At 39.6% G+C, this 26,555-nt stretch overlaps 1 protein-coding gene across 2 annotated transcripts in view; it reads right to left on the reverse strand.

The window, feature by feature from the left end:
* Positions 1-24,976, reverse strand: part of Pde7b (phosphodiesterase 7B) — a 381,712-nt gene extending 356,736 nt beyond the window's left edge. Inside the window, exons 1-2 of one of the 2 annotated variants that reach the window (XM_045158761.1) lie at positions 24,902-24,976; positions 24,549-24,663 (exon numbers count right to left, since the gene is read on the reverse strand). In XM_045158761.1, the coding sequence (XP_045014696.1) occupies positions 24,549-24,569 (21 nt within the window). In that variant the 5' untranslated portion in view covers positions 24,570-24,663; positions 24,902-24,976. Of the gene's footprint in view, positions 1-24,548 lie in introns of both variants that reach the window. The other variant, XM_004651322.2, reaches the window with a different exon arrangement.
* Between the last annotated feature and the right edge of the window lie 1,579 nt (positions 24,977-26,555).

A 26,555-nucleotide genomic window follows, 5' to 3' on the forward strand; every position in this document is an offset into this window, starting at 1 on the left:
ATTTACTTGGAGAGATGGCTTAGCAGTTAAGCGCTTGCCTGTGAAGCCTAAGGACCCTGGTTCCAGGCTCGGTTCCCCAGGGCCCACGCTAGCCAGATGCACAAGGGGGCGCATGCGTCTGAAGTTCGTTTGCAGTGGCTGGAGACCCTGGCGTGCCCATCCTCTCTCTCTCTTTCTCAAATAAATAAATAAAGATAAAACAAAACAAAACAACAAAAAAGTCTCACATCCAGCCCTTCCACCCTGCCTCACATCTCCCCTGCTTTGTTCTTCGCACTTAGCGATTATCACCAGCTCTTTTCTGCGTGCACTGAATGCTTGTGGGAACTCCTCCATGATGTCAGATGTGCAGGGACTTAGAACACTCTCTGGTTTAGTAGTTCTCAAGATGTATTAATTGAGTGAATGAATGGCTGCTTTGGTGGTAGGTGTACAAATGCCTTCCATAACGTCTGAAGTTGTCTATGCATTTGACATATTTGTAACTCAAATTTTAAATTTGCTCTTAGAAAAAGCAATATTTATGTTTGACTACAGACTAAAGTTTATGTGGCTCATCAACGTAAAAAAGTTAGCAAATAGTGCCAGACATGGTAGCAAACACTTTTAATCCCAGCACTCGAGAAGCTGAGTGTACCAGATGTGGTTTCTTTACTTGAGTAGATTAACACGTCTCCTGGTAGGGAGCAGCTCCGGCAGCCAAGTGGAAGGAAGGAAGGAAAAAAGGGAACTCTTCTACCCAGGGCTTCCTTATATCAAGTCCCTCTCTGAGCGGGACCGCCCACTCTGGGGGAAGGGCTCACCCTGGGAGAAAGACCTCCTCCTTTAGTTGATCCTTCCTAGAAGCAGCCTGTGGATTACTAAACAGATCAAGTTGACAACACCTTAACTATCACACTGAGGTAGGAGGATTACCAAGAGTTTGGATCTAGCCTGGATTGCAGAGTGAGTTCCAGGAGAGCCCAGGCTAGAATGAGATCCTGCCTCAAAAAACTAGAAAAGCTAGTAAATGGTTACCCACATTTATGCTTTCCTATTTGTCTTATTGCTTATTATAACCTGCTTTGCTTTTTTGGTGTGCTGACTGACAACAAAGGTTAACGTGCACTTTGAATGCACTTTATCATGCATTGCAATAATCAAGTAGCTGACTAAATGAGTAGAAGTGTGACGTTCCAGATGAAACTGCCATCGTTGTTTTCTAAAAAAATATATTTTAATGATTTATTTACTTATTTGAGAGACAGAAAGTGACAGAGAGAAAGAGAGAGAGAATGGGTACACCAGGGCCTCCAGCCACTGCAAAGGAACTCCAGGTGCATGCATCCCCTTGTGCATCTGGCTTACATGAGTCCTGGAGAGTCAAACTGGGGGATCATTTGGCTTTGAGGCAAATGCCTCAACAGCTAAGCCATCTCTCCAGCCCAGTTGTTTGTATTTAATGTGCCTGCACAGCCCCTGAAGACTCCTTCAAACACAACATAGGCTTTGCTGTGCTTTGAAGTAGAAAGGAGTCAGTGTCAGGTTTTCTTCTGTGTGGTTTCACAGCAGATTATTGTTCAGACAGAAGGCAATGGAAACTTCTAATTTTTAAGCATTATTTAAAATATTTTGTTTTAGTTATTTATTTGAGAGAGGGAGAAGGAGGCAGAAAGAGAGAGAGAGAGAGAGAGAGAGAGAGAGAGAGAGAGGGAGAGAGAGAGAGAGGCAATGGGCATGCCAGAGCATCCAGCCACTACAAATGCACTCCAGACATGTGTGCCACCTTGTGCATCTTATCTGGCTTATGTGGGTCCTGGGAAGTTGAACCTGGGTCTTTTGGCTTTGCAGGAAAGAGCCTTAATCATTAAGCCATCTCTGCAGCCCTTTAAAAAATATTTTATTTTTGCTGGGCGTAATGGTGCACACCTTTAATCTCAGCACTTGGGAGGCAGAGGTAGGAGGATCACTGTGAGTTTGAGGCCACCCTGAGACTCCATAGTGAATTCCAGATCAGCCTGGGCTAGAGTGAGACCCTACCTCGAAAAACCAAAATTAAAAAAAAATATTTTTATTTATTTGAATAATTTTTTAAATTGAAAATTTAAATTTAAAATTAAAAAAATTAAAAATTTTAAAGTTAAAAAAATAGCTTGAGTGTGTGTGTGTGCATGCACAACTACATGCATACTGGGGCCAGAGGGTGGAGGTGAGGGAACAGCCTGAGTGTTGGTCTTCCTTTTACCTTATTTGGGACGGGGTTGCTTTTGTTGTCTTGCCACTGGGAAGGCCAGACTATCTGGCCTCCACCTCCTACTGCCATAGGCGTACTAGAATTACAAACACATGCGCCACCTTGTTTCTGGTCTTCTGTGTATGCTGGGCATTGAACTCTGGGGTGGCAGCCTTGTGGGTCAAGAATCTTTTAACTGCTGAGCCATTTATTTCCTCAGTCCTTGACCTCCTCCCTTTTAAAATTTATGTATTTGAGAGAGAGAGAGAGAGAGAGAGAGAGACCAAAGGTGTGCAAGGGTCTCCTGCTACTGCAAAAGAACACCAGCTACGTATGCCACTTTCTGCATCTGGCTTTATGTGGGCACTGGAGAATTAAAACCTGGCCATCAGGCTTTGCAAGCAAGTGCCTTTAGCCACTGCTCTATCTCTAGCCCTTGACCCTTTCTTAACACACTGTGAAGCCTTATACTTGACATTCTGCATCCCTCACAGAATGCTGCACAGATTCGAAAGTTCAAATATGTTTTCTGTATGACTTTTGCTTTGCAGTATCTTTTGTGCAATACAAATAGCCTCAAAAAGACATCAGCAGAGCGAGATGTGGATGTCATTGCACGAGAAAAGTCAGAGCTATGCTGGGAAGTCACTGATAATATTATGAAACCCTAAACTGGAATTCATTCTGGCTTAGCCGGAATGGGGCCGTGTTAGCGAAATAAATAATTCGTAATGATATTTTAGATTTTTTTTGAAGGAAAATTATCAGGGTGTCACTGGTATTTACATAGGACACATGCTTCCTAAAGGACCTAAACTCTTCACAGCATGAACTGAAGACCTAGGAAAGCTGGAATTAGATCATTTTTGACAGCTCGCTAATGCATCTGGCAGGAAAAAGAAGAGCAAATGAAAAATTAGGTGACTTAATCACAATGTTATTGTGAATAAAACTCCTGATTTGCTTGAATTAGTCATTTCTTTCAAATTTCCTTTCTATTTACTATACCACATTGTTCAAACTATACCATTCATAGTTTCCTAAAATCTTTAGTTTAAAAAAGCAAAGCAAGGGCTGGAGAGATGGCTTAGCAGTTAAGCGTTTGCCTGTGAAGCCTAAGGACCCAGTTTGAAGCTTGATTCCCCAGGACCTATGTTAGCCAGACACACAAGGGGGTGCATGCATCTGAAGTTCGTTTGCAGGGGCTGGAGGCCCTGGTGAGCCCATTCTTTCTCTCTCTCAGTCTCTCTCTCTCTCTGCCTCTTTCTGTCTTTGTCACTCTCAAGTAAATAAATAAAAATGAATAAAAATTTTTAAAAATTTCAAAAAAAGCAGAGCAATTATATATGGCTATATGATAAAATGTATAATAATTAACAGTTACTTAGATCTTCCCACCTTTTAAATGTCACACATAAATAAACATATATGCATATATTTTGTATATGTGTACTTATTCATTTATTTGAAAGAGAGAGAGAGAGAGAGAGAGAGAGAGAGGCAGACAGAAAGAGAGAATGGGTTCACCAGAGCCTCTAGCCACTGCAAACAAACTCCAGATGCATGCTGCATATGCGTGTCTGGTTTACATGGGTACTGGGGTATTGAGTCCTTAGGCTTCATAGGCAAGTGACTTAACAACTAAGCCATCCTTCCTGCCATCCCATAAATACACTTAAAATTTTTTTTTGTTATCTTTATTTATTTATTTGAGAGCAACAGACAGAGAGAGAAAGAGACATATATATATAGAGAGAGGATGGGTGTGCCACAGCCTCCAGACACTGCAAATGAATTCCAGACATGTGCGCCCCCTTGTTCATCTGGCTAACGTGGGTCCTGGGGAGTTGAGCCTTGAGCCGGGGTCCTTAAGCTTCACAGGCCAGCGCTTAACCGCTAAGCCATCTGTCCAGCTCATAAGTACACTTTTTGAAAATATATTTTTTATTTATTTGAGAGAGAGAGAGAGAGAGAGAGAGAGAGAGAGAGAGAGAAAGAGAGAACATACCAAGGCTTCCTGCCACTGTAAACAAACTCTAGATGCATGGGCTATATTGTGGAACTGGCATTATGTGGGTACTGGGGAATTGAACCCTGGGCAGGTAGGCTTTGCAAGCAAACACCTTTAAGTGTTGAGCAATCTCCTCAGCCCTATACTTCTGACAACAGTGTATATATTATGTTGATGATCGTGTAAAATTAGGGGCTATTATAACCATTATAAAACCAAAGAGAAGTCTTCAGGTCACAGCATAGGTAAGTATCAAAGCTGAGATTAAGTGTCCAGTCTCATCTTCACTAGCATTCTTTTCATTGGTGCATGCTCCTGTGTTTTCCATAGTAACTATTTTCCATGTGGGTGGCTAGCCAAGAAGCATTGCCCTACCTTGCCTCTTGCATTCAGTGGGCAGCTGCTTGTTCTTAACCTTGCTAGATCTAAGAAAAAATAAGGGAAGAAAATATATTCCTTGTATTTAAAAGGATTTAAGCACAACCTCTTATTTCTGTTGTTTAGGATCTCCATGCTCAGTATGCTGGTTTCCTATGCTTGTGGGTTAGCCAGAGCTTTGAGGGCTGACTGGGAATCAAACTGTCATGAATAATATAGTGTGTATGCAGCCATTCTTTTTCAGTTCTAACATTCTGAACCAAAACATCTTTGTAAATTGGAGATGCCCATACTTTCAAGTACAGAAAAGTATCTCATAATGACATAATTTAAAGTGACTGATCTGGTGTTTGAGGCCATATATAACTATGATTGCATTAAAACAATCTCAGGGTAAACATGGGGCAGCAGATTAATACCACAGTTTCTTTGTCCTACTGTCAAGTATAAATGGAAAATGTCTGTCATCGGGGTCCAGGCCGGAAGCCACAACCCCTCACCACTAGCGATGCATAAAGAGGCTTTCATGTCTGCAGGGCCTTCTGAGGCATGGGCTCTGGCTGCTCTCCAGTGATATAGGCAGCGTGATGTCAAAACCAGATGTGCATGCGTTGCAATCATTTCCTGGCTCCACCTCATCTGACCACCTCTGCAGGCTTGTGGGGCCTTTGTCTGCACTCCACACACTTCCGTTTACGTTGTCTCCCCAGGTGAGCTTGTCCTGTGGCCAGGAGTTAGTAGCACATATACCTATCATTCCCAGTTCAGTTCTGAGCTCCCCTTTCGACTCTGGACTTCCTCATCTCTGCCTACAAACCGTTTGCCCTAAGCACAACTATTGACTTCTTTCCTCTACCCCCTCCCCACTATCTTGAACTTCTCTCAGTCTTTTTCTTCTGAGTGAATGTGCACCTCAAATCCAGAGTTATCAGTCATTTGTACATTGTTTTAACTTCGCTGATATGTATATGACGGGCATAATACTAATTAGTAAACATGACCCTAACCTTGTGAACAAGCATGTGCACACTTGTACACACATACACTCACGCACGCACGCATGCACACGGTCCCTACAGTAACCCTATCAAGTTGGCATTATTAGGGCCTCCTCCAGTTTCACAAAATGAGGACATTGAGAAGAGATTACTGGTCCCAGGTTACAAAACTGGTCAGGGTGGAGTCGGACATGAATCAAAGAGCCCAGCTTCGGAATCTGAAACCACAGGCAGGTGTGATGGTGCGGGCCTTCATAATTCTAGCACTGGGGAGGTGGTGGCAGAAGGATAAGGAGTTCAAGGTCAACCTTAGCTGCATAGTGAGCTCAAAGGCAATCCTAATCCTAGGCTGCATAACCATGTCTCATAAAAATAAAATAAATAAGTAATAATAATAAATCTTGGATCCCAAATGCTTCATGTTACTGTTCATCCTTTATATCCAATCCAGTCCTATTTTTGTACTGTTGAATACTTAGGTCTAAACAACGTCCTCTGCTCCACTCCATGGTCTGAGCTCTAATGCAAGCTACTTTCATCACTTATTTAACCTGCAAGAGCCCTCAACTTCTCATAATGTTCCCTGCCCCCCCACACCAACACCCGTTCTGAACAAGCCTTTCTTCCCACGGGACCCAGAGTGACGACTCTATAGTAAACAACTTGCTATTTGATTCATCTAGTATTTTCTTCATGGATTTAACAAAATATGAAATTAGCTGTTATGTCTACTCATTTATGTTCTGTCAATCTTACCTCACCAGCATGTAAACTGCATGGTAATGGGAATTTTTTTCTTTTTTTTTTTCTCAATTCTGAGTCCTTAGACCATACTTGTACCTCAACTACATGATGATTGAGTAAATGAATCTAGGCTTCGACCCTTAGAAGTAGTGGATTGGCATTAAACAATGGGAGTCTGAATCTGCTCATAAAATTGAAGGAAATTACATTTATATAGGAGATTTTCTGAGACTAGAGAGATGTAGGCAGAAGTCAGAACTTTTTGTAATATGATTAAAATGTCACTTTCATCAATAGTGTTCTATTTATCTACCTATCCATCTATATATCATCTATCTAAATTTTTTTACGATTTGAACAAAAAGTTTTCCCCAAATGGTTCAGGTATGGAAGTTTGGTCTCAAACTGGTGGTGCTAACGAGAGGTGTTTAGATTATGAAGGCATTAACTTCATCAATGGGATTTCAATCCATTGATCAGTTCATAGCTAAATGGGCTAAGAGGAGATGGAATTTAGTTGGAGGAAATGAGGAGGTGGGATTTAGTGGGAGGAAATGAACCACTGGGGTATACCTTTTGTGGTGGTTTGATTCAGGTGTCCCCCACAAACTAAACTTAGGTGTTCTGAATGCAACGTTCCCAGCTGATGGAGATTTGGGAATTAATGTCACCTGGAGGGAGTGTAGTGTTGGGGGGTGGGCTTATGGGTATTATAGCCAGTTTCCCTATGCCAGTGTTTGGCACACTCCCTTGTTGCTATTATCCACCTTATGTTGGCAGGGGGGTGATGTCCACCCTCTGCCCATGCCATCATTTTCCCTGCCACCATAGAGCTTCCCCCTTGAGCTCGTAAGCCAACATAAACCTCTTTTTTCCCTCAAGCTGCTCTTGGTTGGGTGATTTCTACCAGCAATATGAACCTGACAGCAACTCCTTTGAAGGAAAACTCCAGTCCTGGAACTGTCTCTCTCCTTCCTAACTGCCAATGAGGAAGTTGCTTTGCTCCCTCTCCCCACACGCTCCTTGCCATGATACAGAACCCTACAATGATGGGGCCAAGTGATCATGGGCTGAAACTAGGAGTCACATAAGTCAGGATACATCATTCTTCCTTGAAGTTGATTTTCTCAGGCACTTTATCCTAGAGATGAGAAATAACACAATACTTATGCATGCAATACACTCAATTTGGGGCTGAGAGGTTGTCATGCGCCAAAATATTCTGGTAGTTGCACACCAATCAAAAGATGTCCTTAGCTATCCTAGTTCCAAGATCTATTATCCCTTGTTGCACTCTTATGTCTTAGTAAATAAAGACCTGGAAATATATACTAGTCCTCTGGTTATGTACTTCCGTGTGTTGTGTACACATGCAAACACACACAGGTACACACAAGTTTCAGCCATATATTTCCACTCTTTGACTACTTTTGGCCACAATAGTATCATGTCAATGGTTTGACCATTGAAGTGCACATACTGTATAGCAAAAACATAGAAATATCTGATTATTTATTGGAGACTCATAGTAAAAAAATACATACACATATATAAATATACAAATAGCAAGCCAGTATACTGGAAGCTTGGATAAATGAAATGAGATGATATAAGATAATGGGTCTAAAATTTAATTTTTGTTAAATATATGTGAGAATTTACTTGGAGCTAATACTGAATAGAGTTCAGATGTTATCTGTGCTCAAAGGGGAAGTCAGAGTAAAATCCAAAATTACAATTCAGGGTGCCCACAGAAGCCCTAAAAACCATATGTTTTAAAAAATTATCTTCACATAGAGATTGTCACATGAATGTTTTGATAAAATATAGGCACCAGGAGTGTGATAGTCAAAATATGTAATCTCTACCTTGACCAGAGATGAATGATTATTTCTATTTTCTTTTTATCAACAGTGGAACAATGGCCCAAGATATGAACAAGGACTCAGAACACCTCACTACATGGAATTTGAAACTCATCTTAGCTATACCAAACAAGCAAGCAAGCAAGTAAACTTATAGCCTAAAAATGTAACTGGAAGGACAAAAAGCCATGAAATCAAATCTTCTTGGTGATAAGTGACATCATCATTTACTTTACAGACAGTAATTGAAGTAATGGTGATTATTCAATTCAAGATTATACAAAAATGGGGCTGGAGAGATGGCTCAGTGGTAACAGGCACTTGCCAGCAAGGCCTGATAGTCTAGGTTCAACTCCATATTACCCATGTAGAGCCAGATGCACAAAGTGATACATGCATCTGGAGTTCCCTTGCAGTGGTAAGAGACCCTGGTGTGCCCATTCCCTTTCTCATTGTAAGTAAATACATTTAAAAAAATAGATTATATGAATAACTTAAGCGCAGGTCAAATCACTAACTCTATAAATTGTTTTTATATTTAAGTTAATCACTTAAAATAAGCATTGAAAAATTCAGTTAGGGATTCCTTAAATTGCCTTTTGACATTTGTTTAAAGAATAAAGCCTATAAATATTTTTTATATTGAGCAGAAAACACACTTCTTTTCACAAGAAGTTGAAGAACTAATGATTAAAACTGCCCATAATGCTCCTTTTCTACTTCTCCTTCACTGCCTTGTCACCCCTCTTTGTTAGCAGTCTTTCCATGTCCTGAAGTTTAAAATATCCTCTCAGTTTAAAAGTCCATGGAAAAAAACAGGCAAAATTTTTGTAGTCGTTTGGCTGAAATATTAATTTTCCTTAATGCGTACTATTACCTGTAAGGCATGTATAACCAACTTAAAATAGTAACATTTCAGAAAGCTTACTATGAATTAGTAAGTTTTCAATGTAAGTGACATTTTAAAAGTGTTGAATATTGATTCTTCTTTGTGTTCCAATGTTCTAATTTGTATTTTTAAATCTAATGAAAAGTAGACATAGAATATGAAAACTAAAAGTAAATATCCATTTTTAGCAAAAGTTTATTCTAAAGTTATAACAAGCATATTTTAAATTGTAGTTTGTCCTTTGTACAGACATATATTTTTAAACTATTTGCAAATTTCTCATAAATAATTAATGGTTGAACTCTAGGCTAACAACTTAGCATATTTTGCATTTATTAACTACAACTTCAAGCTTATCTATGCTCCAGAGATATCCTAGCACTGGAAAGGTCTACGTAAAGTACCAGAAAAACACAAAATTCCAAGAAAAGACAACAAACTGTCAAAAGCAATAGATGAATACAGAATCTCAAAGACTTGGTGTTATAGAACTAAATCAGAGTTTGGCCATAAGATAACTAAAGTTATTCCAGGTTATTTTACTTGTATCTACCTAAATGATTAATTTTCTAATTTTACAGTATGTTGCTAGAGTGTTAAAACTCATATTTTCGTGTATAACAGATAGGGTCTATTGCTTCCATTCAAAAATATTGGATTGGTTTACATGGAACTGAAAGCTGTACAAAGCTTTGAATAATGAAGGAAGCTGCTAGGAGCTCATTTTAGCTAATTTACATCAGCTATGTGATAAGAAAATATTAACTGTCTTGCTTAAAGCCACAGGTCAGAAACCAAAGGATACATTTGGGTTGATTGGTCTAGACTGGGACTGTGAGGTACAGATGCAAAAGAACAAACAAGAAATAGTTCTTTGACCCAGGTACTCTTTAGCATATGAAAAATTCCCAAAAATGGTATTTGTAAAGTGCAACTCCTAAATAACAATTATAAAAATGTAATTATTCTGTTGAGATTGTTATTTAATTTTAAAATTCTGGATAATGTTATAATGGCTACAATAAAATGCAGGAGGTGAACATACACTGTTATTACTTAGTTTATGATTTTTCTACTTTGAAATTTATTTCAGATAGATGAGGAAAAGAGATTCAAGAATTCATTTTTGTTCGAGTCTTTTCGTGCTGTATTTTTCCTTAAAATTCTTCTTGGACTTTCTATATCCTTTGAAGGAAATATGAAAGGACAGAAAAGAGTTACCTATTTAATAAACTTGAGCCACTGGCATAAACACCTCAAATATTTTTTCGCAACATGAAATTTTACTAAGACAATTAATATTGTTAGTGTTACAGGTAACTTCACAGACGCAAGTATAGATCTTATCCAGAAAAATCTAACATTGTACACAGACTTGAATCTATTCATTCTTAAGGTAGAATGAGGGCAGAAGTAATATGAAGTGAATAGAAAATTTCTGAAATTACTGAAAGGAATTAAGACACAATTTACTAAACCATAAAAATTCAAATTGAGTTAAATGCAGCAAAAATCACATCTGAGCAATCATAGTACAACAACCAGAAGTATAAAATAAAGTATTACAGAAATTCGGAGGAAGAGGATGATTGCCTCTAAATTACATTATATTAGTAGAAACAATTTGAGTGACAAGACAATGTAATATACCATGAAGTGTGTTTGTGGAATTACCAAAGGAAATTTTCATTTACAGGAGAAGTACTTCAAAAGTTAGTGTGAAGCTATTGCAAACAAAAAAATCCTGAATACAGTCATTATTACACTAAAGGATATTCTATATGTAAGAAGGGATCAAACGTATGATTGTTAAAAAGCTAAAGTGATCATTACTGAAGCATTTAAATTATATAAACTTAGAGACTCAACAATAACATATAATTCACAGGGGGTAAAAAGGCCGATGAGGCACCCCCAATCTCTCACATTTCCCACTATGGGACCCAAGCACTAATTTGCATAACACTTTGATTAGGTCATACACACATCTTGTATAACATATCAGTAAAGCAGTGTGAAAGAATGCAGAACTGAAGAAAGGAGGCAATACAAAAACATTCCAAAGGAAGAAAAGGAAGGAGAGAGAATAAGAAATAGAGAACAGAAGGACCAATTGACTAAATGTAATAAGTGAATTGCATAGATAGAAAAGAACTGAATATTCTATTGAAAAGGAAAACCAACTGACAAAACAAAATTTATTATCTTTTGGTTGTAAAGAAAAACATTGAAGATATAAGCACATAGAAAATTAACTAGTACAAAAAGGAAATTATGAGCCATGTCACCCCTAACTACTAAAGAACTGAAGGGAGAAAAGATGAAAGGACCTTCTATTGTGACAAATTTCTATTCATTAGGAAGTTATGACATTCTAAATTTATAGCTAAATACTTCTCAACCTTTTTTTTTTTTTATTAATTTTTGTCTGTTTGAGACAGTGTCTCATGTAGCCCAGGATGGCCTTGGATTAAGTATGTAGCCAAAGTTAGCCTTAAACTCCTAAAACTCATTCTGTAGACCCTGGCTGACCTTGAACTCATGGTGATCTTCCTGCCTCAGCCTCCTGGGTACTGGAACTCAAGGCATGCACCACCACAACTGGCTTAAATAATACATTTTCTAATTGACATATAAACATGACTGTGCTTAATAACTACATAATGTATTCATTTTAAGAGCACGGGAAATATTTAAAATCTTGACAACATAGTGAATTTTATATATAAAGTTTCAACAATTTTTAAAAATCTAATTCCTAAAAAAAATTAAAAAAATATTTTGTCTATTAGAGAGAAAATGGCACATTAAGGCCTCTAGTTACTTTAAACTCCAGACTCATGTGCTACCATGTGCATCTGGCTTTACATGGGTACTGGGGAATCAAACTTGGGTCCTTTGGCTTTTCAGGTAACAGCCTTAACCACTGAGCCATTTCTTCAGCCCCTCCCAATTTAAAGTTTATGTAGTATAATCAATAAGCATAGTAGAATTATTTTTAAAAATAATTACAAACTAGAAAACCCCAACATGTTCACAAATTAGTAGATGTGCTTCTGAATAATCTCTGGGTCCCAAAATAAGTTAAAATTATTTTCAGCTTGCCTCTTTATCTCTGTCAAGTAAATAAATTAAAATGTTCAAAAAATTTTTTCAACTAACTGAAAAAGACACAGTAACTTAAAATCTATCAGACAATGCTAAAACTGGTACAGCAAAAAGTATTGATTTAAATACATATTTAAATGGCAAAAAGAAGAAAGGACAAAATAATGAACTGACAAAAAGAAAAAAAATCTTTGAGAAAATGTGTGTGTTTGTATGTGTGTGTGAGAGAGAAAGAAGTGTATAGTATAGAAGTGTATAGATGTACCAATGACTCTTAGCACTGCAAACATACTCCAGACACACCACTTTTTGCATAGTCTTTACATGGGTACAGGGGAATTGAACCCAAGTCATTAGGCTTTGCAAGCAAGGGTCTTTAACCACTGAGCTATTTCCCCAGCCCTGATTTTGAAATCTTTGCAGCCCAGACTAGCCTACAACTTGTGACAATCCTTCTACCTCAACCTCCCAAATGTTAGGATTTATGGGCATGATTCACCACACCCAGTAACTTTAATAACATGGGGGTTAATTACAATAAGTTTATGCTGCTGTGTCTTTACATGTCAAGTTGCATGTGCTATAGTTGCATACAGAAAAAAAAAAAAAAAAGAACTCAGTCCTACAGCACAATACCAGGGACTGGGTAATTTATAAAGAGAAGAATGTCTTAAAGTTCTAGAAACAGACAGATCCAAAAACAGGGGACTGGCAGCTCACCTGATACGTTATAACATTAACGGAAGGAGAAAGGGAGAGAGCCAGCCAGCAAGAGAAGAAGGTGATAGCAGGATGCTTTGATCAGAAACCACCCTAGGATAACTAACCCACCTCGTGTTGCATGACACTAAACCCTTCAGGAGAGCTCTGCCCTGAAAACCCAATACTGTCCCAATGCTCCACATCCCAGCAACTGTAGCTACGTTGGAAATCAAGCTTCCACACATGAACACTGGGGAAGAGTCATTCAAACTGTAACAAGACAATATTTCTTTTAAATGTTTAAAGCACTCAGTGTAAGTTTTAAAAGTTATACTCAATGGGTGGAAAGATGGCTCAGCAGTTAAGGTGCTTGCCTGCAATGCCTAACGACTCAGGTTCGATTCCCCAGCACCCACATAAAGCCAGAGGCACAAAGTGATGCATACATCTGGAGTTTGGAGTTTGTTTGTAGTGGCACACCCATTCTCTCTCTCATATCCTTGCAAATAAATAATTTTTTTCAAAAAAAGTTATAAGCAAATAGTGCCAACTGATATGCTTATACACTCACTTCCATTCTCTATACTAAGCAATTGACAAGAGTTATGGTTCTTCAAATATCTTTTTTTTTTTTTTTCGAGGTAGGGTCTCACTCTAATCCAGGCTGACCTGGAATTTATGATGTAGTCTCGGGTTGGCTTCAAACTCAAGGCGATCCACCTACCTCTGCCTCCCAAGTACTGGGATTAAAGGCGTGCACCACCATGCCCGGCTCTTCAAATATGTTATGAGACATGGTGTCTTAAGTAGAATGAACTGCACAAGAGGAAGTGACATGTATCTGGTCACAGAGCCAAACTGAATCGCAGTGAGAACAGCCTAATTGAATGCTCACCTTCACACTAAGAAAAACTTCTGAAGATCAAACCTTTAGGTTCATCCATTAAGGCATTTAAGCTGAAATATTGTTATTTCTCCATAGTTTTGAGCCACCTGAGTATAAATACAGTAGTTCGTAGATTGCTGTTAACACTTTTGAAATAAATGTTTTTAGAGTTTCCATAAATATTCTCTAAATGCTTTCCAGGTCATGCTTAGAATGATTAAGGATAAATTTAAGACATATATATTTTTTAAATCAAGAATTGTCAGAAAAAAAGATCTCATCTCTGCTTGGAATAATTTCTGAGCCTTGGTTTCTTTGCTTTTAAAATGGCACAACCCATGCTTACCTAGCAAACAAGATCTGAGAGTAAGTGACAGTGCCATTTTTGTTATGAGCTAAGTGACTAATTACATATGAAAGCCTGAAATTTTATATCCTAAAAGTACTTCACTCAAAGTTACATTTTAGAAGCTTAAAAGCCAAAGATGTGAAATAACTTGCCAAACGTATCATTCGTAGCATCCAGAACTTTAACTCCTGGTTTCGGGTTACAAATTCAGGGCTCCTTACAACAAGTTTCAGTTTAATTCCACCCACTTGCCCGCTTTTCTGTTTCTCCCTCCACACAAAATACAGAAATCAAAAAATTTTAAAGTTACATGTTCTTTTTTTTAAAAATTTTTATTTATTTATTTGAGAGCGACAGACACAGAGAGAAAGACAGATAGAGGGAGAGAGAGAGAGAATGGGCGCGCCAGGGCTTCCAGCCTCTGCAAACGAACTCCAGACACGTGCGCCCCCTTGTGCATCTGGCTAACGTGGGACCTGGGGAACCGAGCCTCGAACCGGGGTCTTTAGGCTTCACAGGCAAGCGCTTAACCGCTAAGCCGTCTCGCCAGCCCATGTTACATGTTCTTGATATACACACACATGTGTATGTATTTAGTTTAAAAGAATTTAAGTATATTTTTATTATTTATTTGTATGTATATCTGTGTCTCTTGCCACTGGAAAGAAACATCACTTTTTGTGTCTGGTTTTACACGGGTGCTGGGGAATTGACCCTGGGTAGGTAGGCTTTGCAAGTAAAACGCCCTTAACCAGTGGCCTATCTCTCTAACCCCTGGTTTTTAAAGACTTAACACTAAAGATGGCTTGTATCTGAATATACTATCATCTCCAATTCACTGTTTTGTTTTGACATGAGTATTGCACTAAAAGTTTTTGCTACCTTTTTTTTTCCCCTCTTGTGATGCTGGAGATCAAATCCTGTCCTATGTGCCAGGCCCTTAGTCTCTAAACTTGGCCTGCCAGGCACTTGCCCTTTCTCTAATGAAACCACACATTGGTACTTGGAATTATTATAGTCAATGAAAGCAAGGAAAAATATTTATCAATTGTTTTATTTATATGTCATTGAAAATTTTTTTCTAAGTTTTTTTTTAATGATTACAAGCGATTCATAGAGAAATGTTGAATGTTATTTCTTTTTTAAATTTATTTAATGTTTATTAACATTTTCCATGATTATAAAAAAACATCCCATGGTAATACCCTCCCTCCTCCCTCCACACTTTCCCCTTTGAAATTCCATTCTCCATCATATTACCTCCCTATCTCAATTATTGTACTTACATATATACAATACCAACCTATTAAGTACCCTCCTCCCTTTCTCTTCCCTTTATATCTCCTTTTTAACTTACTGGCCTCTGCTACTAAGTATTTTCCTTCTCACGCAGAAGCCCAATCTGAATGTTATTTCTAATCAAAGAAGGGCTACTGCACAAACTCCTATCGATTTTATGTTATCTTCTTGTTTTATTTGAACTTGAAGATTATTCCTCACTCCAAATAAAGATCTAGGGAAATACAAAATAAGAATTACTATTTCACATGACTAACACTCTTTCGAAGCCCCACTAAAAACCAAGTTGAAATTAAGTTTTCATTTCATTGAGAAAGTAGGAACATGAATGGTAAGGGCATGGAAATCGACTGTATTTTGATCACAATAGAAACAACCCTTTTCTTAGATTTAGTGACCTTTTCTAAATCGCGGCATTCTTTAGACCTCCATATTACTGTGGCATCTCCTTTCATAAGAATGCTGTCTACACTTTTGTGAATGACTGAGTTCTTTCATCTGGCTTGACACAGCTGGTAAGTGGCATAATGAGAAAGGGAAATGAAGGTCTTTTTTTATTCCTCCTGGAAAACCAAGAAATGTATAAATCATATTCCAGCTAAGCCAGCTTTAACTATTTGCATAAGTGCACAACCTGCAAGAAGTTTTTCTAGTGTTTGGTAGATAAATTATAGTACACTAATATTTCATTTTATTTTATTTTTAAAATTTTATTTATTGGAGAGAGAGAAAGGGGCAGATAGAGAGTGGCTTCTAGCCACTGCAAATAACTCCAAATGCATGTGTCACCTTGTGCATCTGGTGTTATGTGGGTACTGGGGAATCGAATCCAGATTCTCAGGTATTGAGAGCAAGTGTCTTAACCACTGAGCCATCTCTCCATCCCTACTCCAGCCCGGTAATCTTATTTTAAAGTCTGTCTGATGTATGGTTTCCTGAAACACAATTTGAGAAAGTAATCTTTTGTATATTTAATTAATTTGAAAAAAATTAAGCTAAATTGACTAATTTCAAAGGAGAAAATTTAGTTGAAATGTCCAAAATTGTAAAAATATACACAGTAAAATATGTGTATTCAGGTTAGCCAAAATGTTTTCTTGGACACCTAATGAAGTTGGAAGGAACTTAGTTTCTGATGAAGTCCATTTTATACGAGGAAAGTGAACCTGATCAGCCTGAAACGACTCCAGCTAGAATGTCAGGCTGTCTTCTAACCAGTAACTTATTTCTAGAGCATTCTTTGTCCTCAGCAGTTTCAAAGGAACATAGGGCAAACTCAGCAAGGACTGAAGGAAGCAACTTATTTAATGAAGTAATCTAAATGTGAAATGGAAATCTTTCTTCTTTCATCCTCTTGTTTTTGTCTCTCTCAACTTTTAATATCATACAATGAGAAATAAATGCCAGCATTTTTTTTCCATTGTGAATGTAATGAACTTATGGGCGAGAAGTTAACAACTCTGTAGGATATACATGGAGGTTAAGTCTTGCTCCTTTGCCATGTTTTAGGTTCTTCTCCCGAAAGTGTCAATTTAATCATTTTGAAATCTAGATTTCAAGAGTGCTGCTTCCATGGTGAGCCTGACAACCTGTGCCAGGGTGCTAGTGACAGAGACACTGAGGACACTCGAACTGCACCGAAGCCAAAATCCAGAAGCGGTGGAGAGCACAACACTAATGTGGACTTAAAACACACCTACCACAGCTCAGGCAAATTTGCAGAAGACGGGGAGGACAGATTGTAAGAGCCACAGAATGGAAGGGAATGTCCAGAGGCACTGCCTCCCAGCTTACAGTGACTGTAAATGCTGCTCTCATGTCCCATAACCCACAACCCCATGGGAAAGACCAGCAATTCCACCGAGGAGGGCCCTTAGTGGAATGGTGGTAGGGAAAAGAGAAATGATGGTACCAACACATGATGTGTCCATACGAAGTTTCTACTTAGCAAAAATGAACAAATAAATAAAATAGAAAATAAAAAGAAATAAAATTAAGCCCGGCATGTTGGCACACACCTTTAATCCTAGCAGTTAGGAGGCAGAGGTAGGAGGATCACTGTGAGTTCAAGGCCACCTTGAGACTATGTAGTGAATTCCAGGTCAGCCTGGGCTAGAGTGAGACCCTACCTCAAAAAACAACAATAAAATAAAATAAATACATTTAAAATGTAGATTTTCAAAGATTTTCTCTGTTTATATAAATAGGTATGCATGTTTATACAAATATCAATGTAGCTTTTTTTTCTACTTCATATATCTGGTGTTTTTGTATGTAGTTCTATTTGATTCTTTCAAGTAACCATGGAGTATTTTATTATCTGGATTTAAAGTATCATTCAAGAATTCACTTGTTGTTGGGCTTAGTTTCTGATTTTAATATTACAAGTAGAATAAAAGGAAACAACTAGGTTCTTAGTCCAAGATTTACTAGGGTTGAAGAGTATATGAACGACTGTCCACTGGTATCCCTAGGCATCAAGGTTTGACCCACTCAAGCACATGTCCACCACTGGTCCATTTTCATCCCAGACCTGCTGTGGACCCTGTGTTGTGTACCAAGGGAAAAGAGAAGGGTAGAGCTCAGACTCTTAAATATGCCTTACCTCAGTTCACTAACTACTAGACAGGAAAAAAATTAAAGGAAACGTTGCTCCAAATATTTATTTATATAAAATACATCAAAACCTCACAATCTTTATTTTTTTTTCCATCTTCTCCTTACAGATGAGAAACAGAAGGAGAGGAGAGTGAAAAGATGGAAGGAAGGAAAGAATTGCCCATGTGTGGCAAACATTACCAGGGTGTTGGCTTCATACTTCTGTATGCAAATCAATGTAGAGAGCACTGTCAATAGGATTTAGAATTTTTTTTTTTAAATATTGGGGTATTTACATAATATATTAAGAATCAACTATTGCTTAAGAGATTTCTGTGCATTTTTGTCAACCTGCTCCTTATTCTTCAAGCTTCAGCCTTTACATCTAAGCCTTCACTTGGAAGACAGGAGAGGTGGGACCATCCGAGTCACACAAACTCACCAGTATCTGGATTAAGGTGACCGAAATGCATCACGCCAGCCACTGGGGTGAGCCAGCATGCTCATACCAGGGGGCAAGGCCTCAGAGTAGATATCCCATGGACAACCAACTGGCCAAAATTTTCTTCTGAGGGTTGTCTAATTTCACCATCAACGTGCTTTTTCAGTGATTCTCTAAAGAAACCCAAGCTGGAGTCGGGGAGACACTACATGAAAGATAGGGAAAAGTCTAGGAAAAGGGCATTTGTTTTGCAACATTAAAACCCCAGTTACAGTGAACACAAGTCATGTCCTTTTACTGTCTTAAAAGTGTTCTGTAGCCATGGAGAACCACCTCCCCATAGGAGAGGAATGAGACAAAGGGAGGCAACTTTCCGGAGGGGGTGAAAGTCCTCCTTGAGAGAAAGTCTCCAAACCCAGGGTCTTGTTTTTGCTTCCTTCTCATCGGCAGTGAGATTATCTTGCAGGTGACATAATATGAATTCAGACAAGTGAGCAGTGGCGAACTACAAGGAGAAATGGTAGCAACGAGGGATGGGAGAGGTGGAAGGTCCAAGACTCATGGCTCAGTGTCAATATCATCAGGGCAAATGACAGAATTTGGACAGGAAAAAGCACCCAACAGCTTTTTTTTTTTTTAAGTTATTTATTGTGTGTGTGTCCTACCCAATGTTTACACATACACGGGCCAGAGAACACCGTGCGTCCTTCTCATATCACTTATCTGCTTATTTCCTTGAGATGGGAGTCTCTTCCTCAACCTGGAGCTGCTGTCTGGCAGTGAGTGTTCCAGCAATTCTAGACCGTGGACTCGGGTTACAGACACATATGGCCATGCCCAGCTCTTTGTACGTGGGTTTTAGGGAGTCAAACTGGGGGGTTTTTTAACTCAAGAGACCTTCATGCCTAATCAGCAAGCACTCTGAGTCATTTCCCCAACTCCCCCCGTCCCAAACAGCCTTACTTTAAAGACAGGGAAATGAAGTTTCCAGAGGTTAAGAAATTTACTCGACCCAAGTGATCTTTGGAAGTTCGGAGTCACTGTCAGAAGCTTACTGACCCTGGTGATGTCTCTCCCCACGTGGCTCCCACCAGGTTGCATAGTGTGAGCCCTTCACTGCCAGGAACCTTCATGTCCATCAGGTGTCTACTGGAACCTGGAGCTGCTCTCAAGATTATCCAAAGGGCTCCAGTCCCGTAACTCAAGGGATGGTGAAGAAAATCCCAATACATGAATTTAATTCTCCCTCTTATGCCAAAGTAGTAGCTGAATTAACCTATGGGAACATATTTAGCTCACTTTAATATTCTATTCTTTTAAGACAACCATTGCATAGGTGACTCCAAAAGAGCAACCATATATATCTTCAACTGATCGCAGTCAAGATTATTATAATGAAAATAAACATATCGGTCAAAAATTTCATCTCTTGCCCTCTAATTTGCATAGAACTGCCTCTTCTGAGTAGCTTTTCCTCATCACCAAAGTTCTTTAGTTTTTTTTTTTTCCCCTCTTTGCGCAGACTCAGTTGTGCACACGTTGAACCAGTAAATGGTTCCCGAGGTTGGAAATCAGTGTCTACTTGTCTCCGTATTCACTTCAGGCCAACAAACATAGTCTTTGACATGTGTGCTATGGTGCATGCTATGCAGCGGTTGTTTTATTTTGAATGAAAGGTTGAAGCATTTATATATGAAAATAGAATTTACAAACAAAGTCTAGGCTGACGGGAGAGTGTGACAAACAGCGGGTGGAAGGAGAGCCAGGGTGATAGAAACAGTGTCAGAGACTCTGGAAGAGGCATGGCTGAGGGTCATGGGTGAAAAGGCCTGTAGAAAGACGCTCGTGCACCTATTAGAACTTCTGGCTCTGTGTGGCAGTCCCAGCAAGCTAAAATCAGCACACAAGGTGACTGTACACCTACTCTTTGTCCCCAAAGGAGACAAAGACAGGGAGACCCTCTCAGCGGGAGAGAGAGCACTAACAACCCCTACGGCAGTGACTGGCATCTGTGTCCTTGGGTTTGTAGCATTCTAGGAACTAAACTTCTCCCTTGGGTTTCCTCTTCCCATGCCCAAGCTCTGCCTCTGAGCCTTCCATCTAGCCTATCACATGGGATTCCAGAAGAAAAGGGAAGAGGTAAAGAGAGACACAATCTAATGTGTTGGGTTCATGTCAGAGAGAGAGGAAAAAACAAAATCAGCACTAGCCAGATGTGGTGGCGCCCACCTTTAATCCCAGCGCTGGGGAGGCAGAGGTAGGAGGATCGCCATGAGTTTGAGCTCACCCTGAGACTACATAGTAAATTTCAGGTCAACCTGCACTAGAGCGAGATCCTACCTCAAAAGAAATCAGCACTAAGCCACCTATTTATAACTCCATGGGGAGCCAGGATTCCTGACTTCACTGTGGGTGCTTTGGAGTTAACAAGGGTTTGCTTGGACCACAGTGAGCAGCTGTAGTGAGGACAATTTGCACATGGTTTGCTTGCTCCAACCTGTGGAGGAATTCTGGGGGACCTCTACTCTGTGTTGGGGTGACTTGTGGCATCGTGGGCTATAAAGGTGATGATGCAGAGCCCCCCCTGCACTCTTCCCTTGCACCTTGCCCTACAGGCCCTGGATTAATAAAGTCATAAAGGGCATGTAGTTGGGAAGCTTGTCAACCTGAGGCCTGGTCCCCAAGCTGAGCTCTTCTGGTAGCCCCTGGCCTTATTTATCCCCAGTTTGTCTTCAGGGAGGTTCTCAAGAACACACAGGCCTTTGATGATTGCTTCCCCAAATGAACCCTCATAAAGACAATGTCTCAAAAACTGAACAAAACCACCACTACCACCACCAGCTCTCCGGGTTGAGCATAAGATAGGAACACTCCAGAAACAAAAGGGATATAAGAAATAACTCAATACAACAAGATCCTTTTTGCAGATGAGGAAACTGAGGTCAAGAAGAAGTGAGAGACAGAGTCATGCAGGTAGCTAGAGCTTAAGGGAGGATGCCCATCCAGGTTCCTGGTCTCTATCTACTGCCCTTTGCAGTTCACTTCATGCAAGCCCTCTTTAAGTGCAAATTCAATTATTTACATGGCTAAGTGATTGTTGGCGACCTTATTTATATATATGATGTCTTGATTTCATGCTAGAGCTTTGGCATATTGCCCTTTGTGTATTCAGGTTTCTAATAGTGCTTGGCATGTAGTTGGGGTTTCTATAGAACCTTTTCCTCAAATCTGATTATCAACTGCCATAATGACTGCTAATATGCCAAGAAGGTATCATCTCGTGAATGAAAGCAGGGGTGCCTAGAGACTCATGAGTGGAAGGCAGGGATGACGCCCAGGGCACTCTCATGGAGGATGAAAGTACTTCCTGAGTGCTTTCTTAGGGAAAATGCGGTTACTCCCATAGGGAAGGCCTGGTGGAGATGGCTTTGCCACTGTGTGAACACCTAGGAAAGTCTCCAAATGCCAAGTTCCCTCTTCTTCAGTCAGAGGTACCTGCTAGGAGAGATTCCTACTTTTCAGTAGACTTCTTTGGGATGCATGTCCCAAACTCTTATGATACAATTTTTCTTTTTGATAATTCACCCACACAGAAGACTGCCTTATATACTTTTGCAATGTGAGAAGTATCATGCAGAATACCTGTTAGCTTCTTTACCTAGATGGACCCAAGTTTTTTCTGAGCCTTAAATTTGACAGTTAGTTTTAATATGATAGAGCCTTTTTAGTCATGCCTAGGATTAGCTTGCTGCTTAATAAATTTCTTCCAACACTATGTCCTGTGAGTCAACAAGCAGTTTCCCCTGTGATTTGAGCCTGGTGAACAACAAATTAGACTCTGGAAGAATAATTACTAGGCAGAGGCATGTCCAGGTGATATATTCCCACTTGGTGGAAACTTGGTCATTTTACTTTTGCATGTAAGTCATCCATCTGGATGAAAAGAACATAAATCAATTGTTGAAGTGCCCTTCTCTCTATTATTGACAGTTGACTTCCAAACTCTACTTTATTTAGACTAACAGCAAAGCATTTTTTAAAAAGTAATTTAAAATGCCATGTTTGACAGACATTTAAATTATTTACAATAATTCACAGTTTGCTGGGTGAATTCTCAGCGAACACTACCTAGGTGTTTATCAAACACCAACAATGGGTTGCTTTGTGATGAACACTGTGCAAGGCATTGAAAGGTGTGTTGGTGTCATTGTCCTTAAACTGATGCCTGTCCCTGACACCACTTGGATTTTTCCGCCCTTGTCCTAAAGTAACTTGATTCAAAAGAGTTTCTGCAAGCTAATGTGCTAAAACACATTCACCTCAGATTCTGCCACACACTCAGTTCAGTCCGTGGGTCCCCTTGGAAGCAGATAGCTTCAGGTCAGGTAAGAATTCCTATAAAGAGGATTCAGGTTTTGGAGTGGCAAGTAGTTAACTTTGGGCATCTTCTGGCAACAGAAAGCAAGGCCCCTCTACTACAGCAAATGTCAATCAAGACGGAACCACTGACAGCCTTCTTTGTCTCAGCAGCCAGCCAGAAAAGATAGAGCCAAGGAAATGGAGGAGCTGCAGTTATGCATTTGCAACACACCAAGTCTTGTTTTCCCACCAGGCACTGCAGAAAAGCAATTGTCCATTCACAGCACATCCGCTGCATTTCAGACCTAATATGTTTGCAGTTCTTAACTTGGTCCGTGCTGTTAATTTTCTTTGCCCTTTGAAATGCACGGTGTGTTTGATACCTTGCTTCACCAGGCAACTGACATGACCCAGTTTTACAGATTTCTGATTCTCAACATTGACCCATAGAAACTTTAAAGACATGGAGTGAGAAATTTTGGAACAGGCTGCTGGTTTCAAATAATTCCTTCTCGTTTGCTATTGCATAACTCAGAGATGGGTAATCGGGAAGTGTATGTAAATCAAATCTTATTTGATTGCTTTTTATAAAAAAAACTGCCTGTTAGTAAGGACAATTTTTAGCCAGGTCCCCTTTAATGCATAGTGATGTACCACTGAAAACCTTACCCTGGGTTTCGTCAGTCTTTCTGCAGCCACTAGAGTATGTACTGTGTATGAATGCATATGCCTGCCTCATGGTACCAGGAGGTTTCCCCTCTCACTGTGGCCAGAGCAAACATGAAGAACTGGATTCTTAGATGATTAATTAGTCCCCAGATCCCATCACTTAAGTCCCTAATTAAATATGTGACTCTGCTCTCAACAGTTGTAGGGAAAGATAATTAGCAAATTTTGCAGTAAAAGTGAAGTTTTATTTTCCTTTGTAAATACTAAGCTCTAAATCACTGGTCACATAACTCAGTACCTACACCTCCCCTGTTGACTATGAAATTAAGAAAACACACTTCTTATAAAATGCAGCTGGGCAATAAAGTGAATTCTTCCTCAAAAATTCATTTTTTTTTCTGGATATCTTCTACTCATTTGTATACCTTCCCTCACTCTGCCAGCCAGTTTCCTCTTTTATTACTAATTTCTTCATCTTGAAATCTGCTATCAACCAACATGACAAACTCAAGAAAAAACAAAACAAAACAAAACAAACAAACTGATTTTCTTTCTAGCTGTACCACAGCCCTCAGGAAGAATGCTTTATCAACATTTTCTTACCCTATTCCACCAATTTTTTTTTAAATAGACTCCAACTTTAAGATTTATAGTGGAGAAGAAATATTGCCTTCATTAAACAAGGAGAAGGGGGAAAATGCCTTTCTCAGTGGGCTCTAAGTACAGAGCAAATGCCAGTCTCTCCTTACACGGAATGGAAGGAAGCCCTGTTGCCCTCAAATGGTTAATTCAGGCTAAGTGAATGTTTAGTCAGTTCGCCTGGAAAAAAGGAAGGAAATTCAAAAGCTGGTTGCTGTAGGAACGATCAGACCAAAAAGTAATAATAATAATAATACACATATATAGCTATTTATGCTACAGATAGTTAGATATGCATGTACAGGCTCATTTTACACAAAAATCCTGCTGTCTCCCTGTGACTGTTCTTTCTCAAAAAAAAAAAAAAAATGAGCTTGCCGCTTAAATTTATGGTACATACCTCAACCATTAAACAAGACATTTAACCATAGTGGCAGTTCTGTGACCTCTGAATGCCGGGAAATCTCTGAGCGGTGCGGCTTGTTCATGAAGACTTGGACTGCGGAATCCAGCAACTTCATCCAGGATTAGAAAATATAATTATGTAAAATAAATAAATAAATAAAAAGAAAAGAGGAGAAGAGAGAAAAAAAAAAAAAAGCAAAGCAAAGCAAAGCAGAGCAAAGCAAAAGAAACAGCCAGGCTGTACACAGAGATGGAGAAAGGAGGAAGGTGGAGAGAGAGGCTCGCTCTGAGCGAGGACACCACTTTCCTCCCAGACCTGGCCCGGGCTGCCGCAGTGCCCAGACCCACCGACCGGCTGCCTGAGTCGGCCTGCAAGGCTGGGAGGCGCTGTCAGTTGCCACAGGCAAGGAGAAGCAGAGACCAATCGGCTTCAAGGCTGGCAGCTTACTGGAGTGGAGCCTTCTCTGTTTATGTTTCCTCATTTCAAGAGTGACGTCAAAGGGTTTAGTTTTTCCTCTGCATGTGCTGGTAATTTTAAAGTACTGTACTATGGGGAAGTGTGTGTGTGTGTGTGTGTGTGTGTGTGTGTGCACGCGCCTGTAACTGGCCGGTGCTCCTACATCTCAGGAAAGTCTCAGACATTTCCTGTATTCAAAAGTAAAATTCAAAAATTGAAATCGCTCATAGCTAGGTGTATCCAAATCAAAAACAAAAAGCACTTAAACAAAACACCCTGAACTCAATAATAACAGCAAGCTTCATATTTTTCCCATCTGTGTATTTATGTGCAGATAAATGCCCACTACACAGCTGTTGCTTATTTTTGAGCTAATTCATTTTTTTTCCTTACTCTTATCTAAAAATGAGTTGCTAATTAATCTTGAGAGTACAGAATTGTGCAAATAAGCTGCTGAGCCATGGTAGGTGCTGTGAAAAATAGATCTCATGTTCTACTGCGGGCCCCTGCCTCTCCCTCCCTCCTGAAGCCTCTGGGACAATTCCTCGGGATTACTCAACTACAGAGATGCCACTTCAAGAGGCAGGGCACCCTGAGACCACACAAGCGTGCCTGGGGTAACAGCACGTCCGTCCTTTCCCCAAGTGTGTGAAGATAGCTATTTAGGGCTACTTCCTTTACCAGGGGCCCCAGTTAATCCCTGTGTTTTTCTTCCCACTCTGGAAAATCTCTGTGGTTCCCATCTGTTGTTTCTACTTCCTCCAGATCCTGCCCCCCCCATCCTAAATTCTACTGACAAAAGCTTTATTTTTCTCCTGAGAACTTTCTTATTCTATCTATACATTGTGGAAGGGAACACGCGACTCACATTGGTGAAACCATGGAAGGAAATGTTTTAGGTGTAGTGTAGACACAGTAACATTTGGGATGTCCAAAGTTCTTTTGAGATATTGAGATGGATTTTTTTTTGTTTTTTTTTTAAGAAAGGAAGTGTTCATATCTAAGATCCTAGATGTTAGCGTTCAGCAAACTTGTGAATTTGGTGGTTCAGCTCCCCCAAAGAACACAAACAAGAATAGTGAACAAACACGATTTTATCCTATGAAGTTTACACTCTGACAGTGAGAAAGAAGTAATCGAAACATATGAAGCTGACTATGTTGGCACACACTTGTAATCCCAACACTTGGGAGACTGAGGCACAAGCAACTCCCAATGTATAGTGAGTTCCAGACAAGCCTAGGCCTATAGACTCAGGCCCTATCATAAAAGAAAAAAGAAGAAGGGCTGGAGAGATAACTCAGGGTTCAATGGCTCTTGCTTGTAAAGCCTGATGGCTCAGGTTCAATTCCACAGTACCCACATAAAGCCAGACTCACAAAGTAGCACATGCGTCTGGAGTTTGATTGCAATGTAAGGAAGCCTTGGTGTGCCCATACTCATTCTTTCTCTCTCTCATAAATAAATAAACAAGAAAAACATATAATAGAGTAAGGCCAGAGTGTTTGTGGTGGGTATATGTGGGGTCTTTCTTGATTAAGGTGT

This window comes from Jaculus jaculus, chromosome 9 (genome assembly GCF_020740685.1).
Source record: "Jaculus jaculus isolate mJacJac1 chromosome 9, mJacJac1.mat.Y.cur, whole genome shotgun sequence".
Lineage (NCBI taxonomy): Eukaryota > Metazoa > Chordata > Mammalia > Rodentia > Dipodidae > Jaculus > Jaculus jaculus.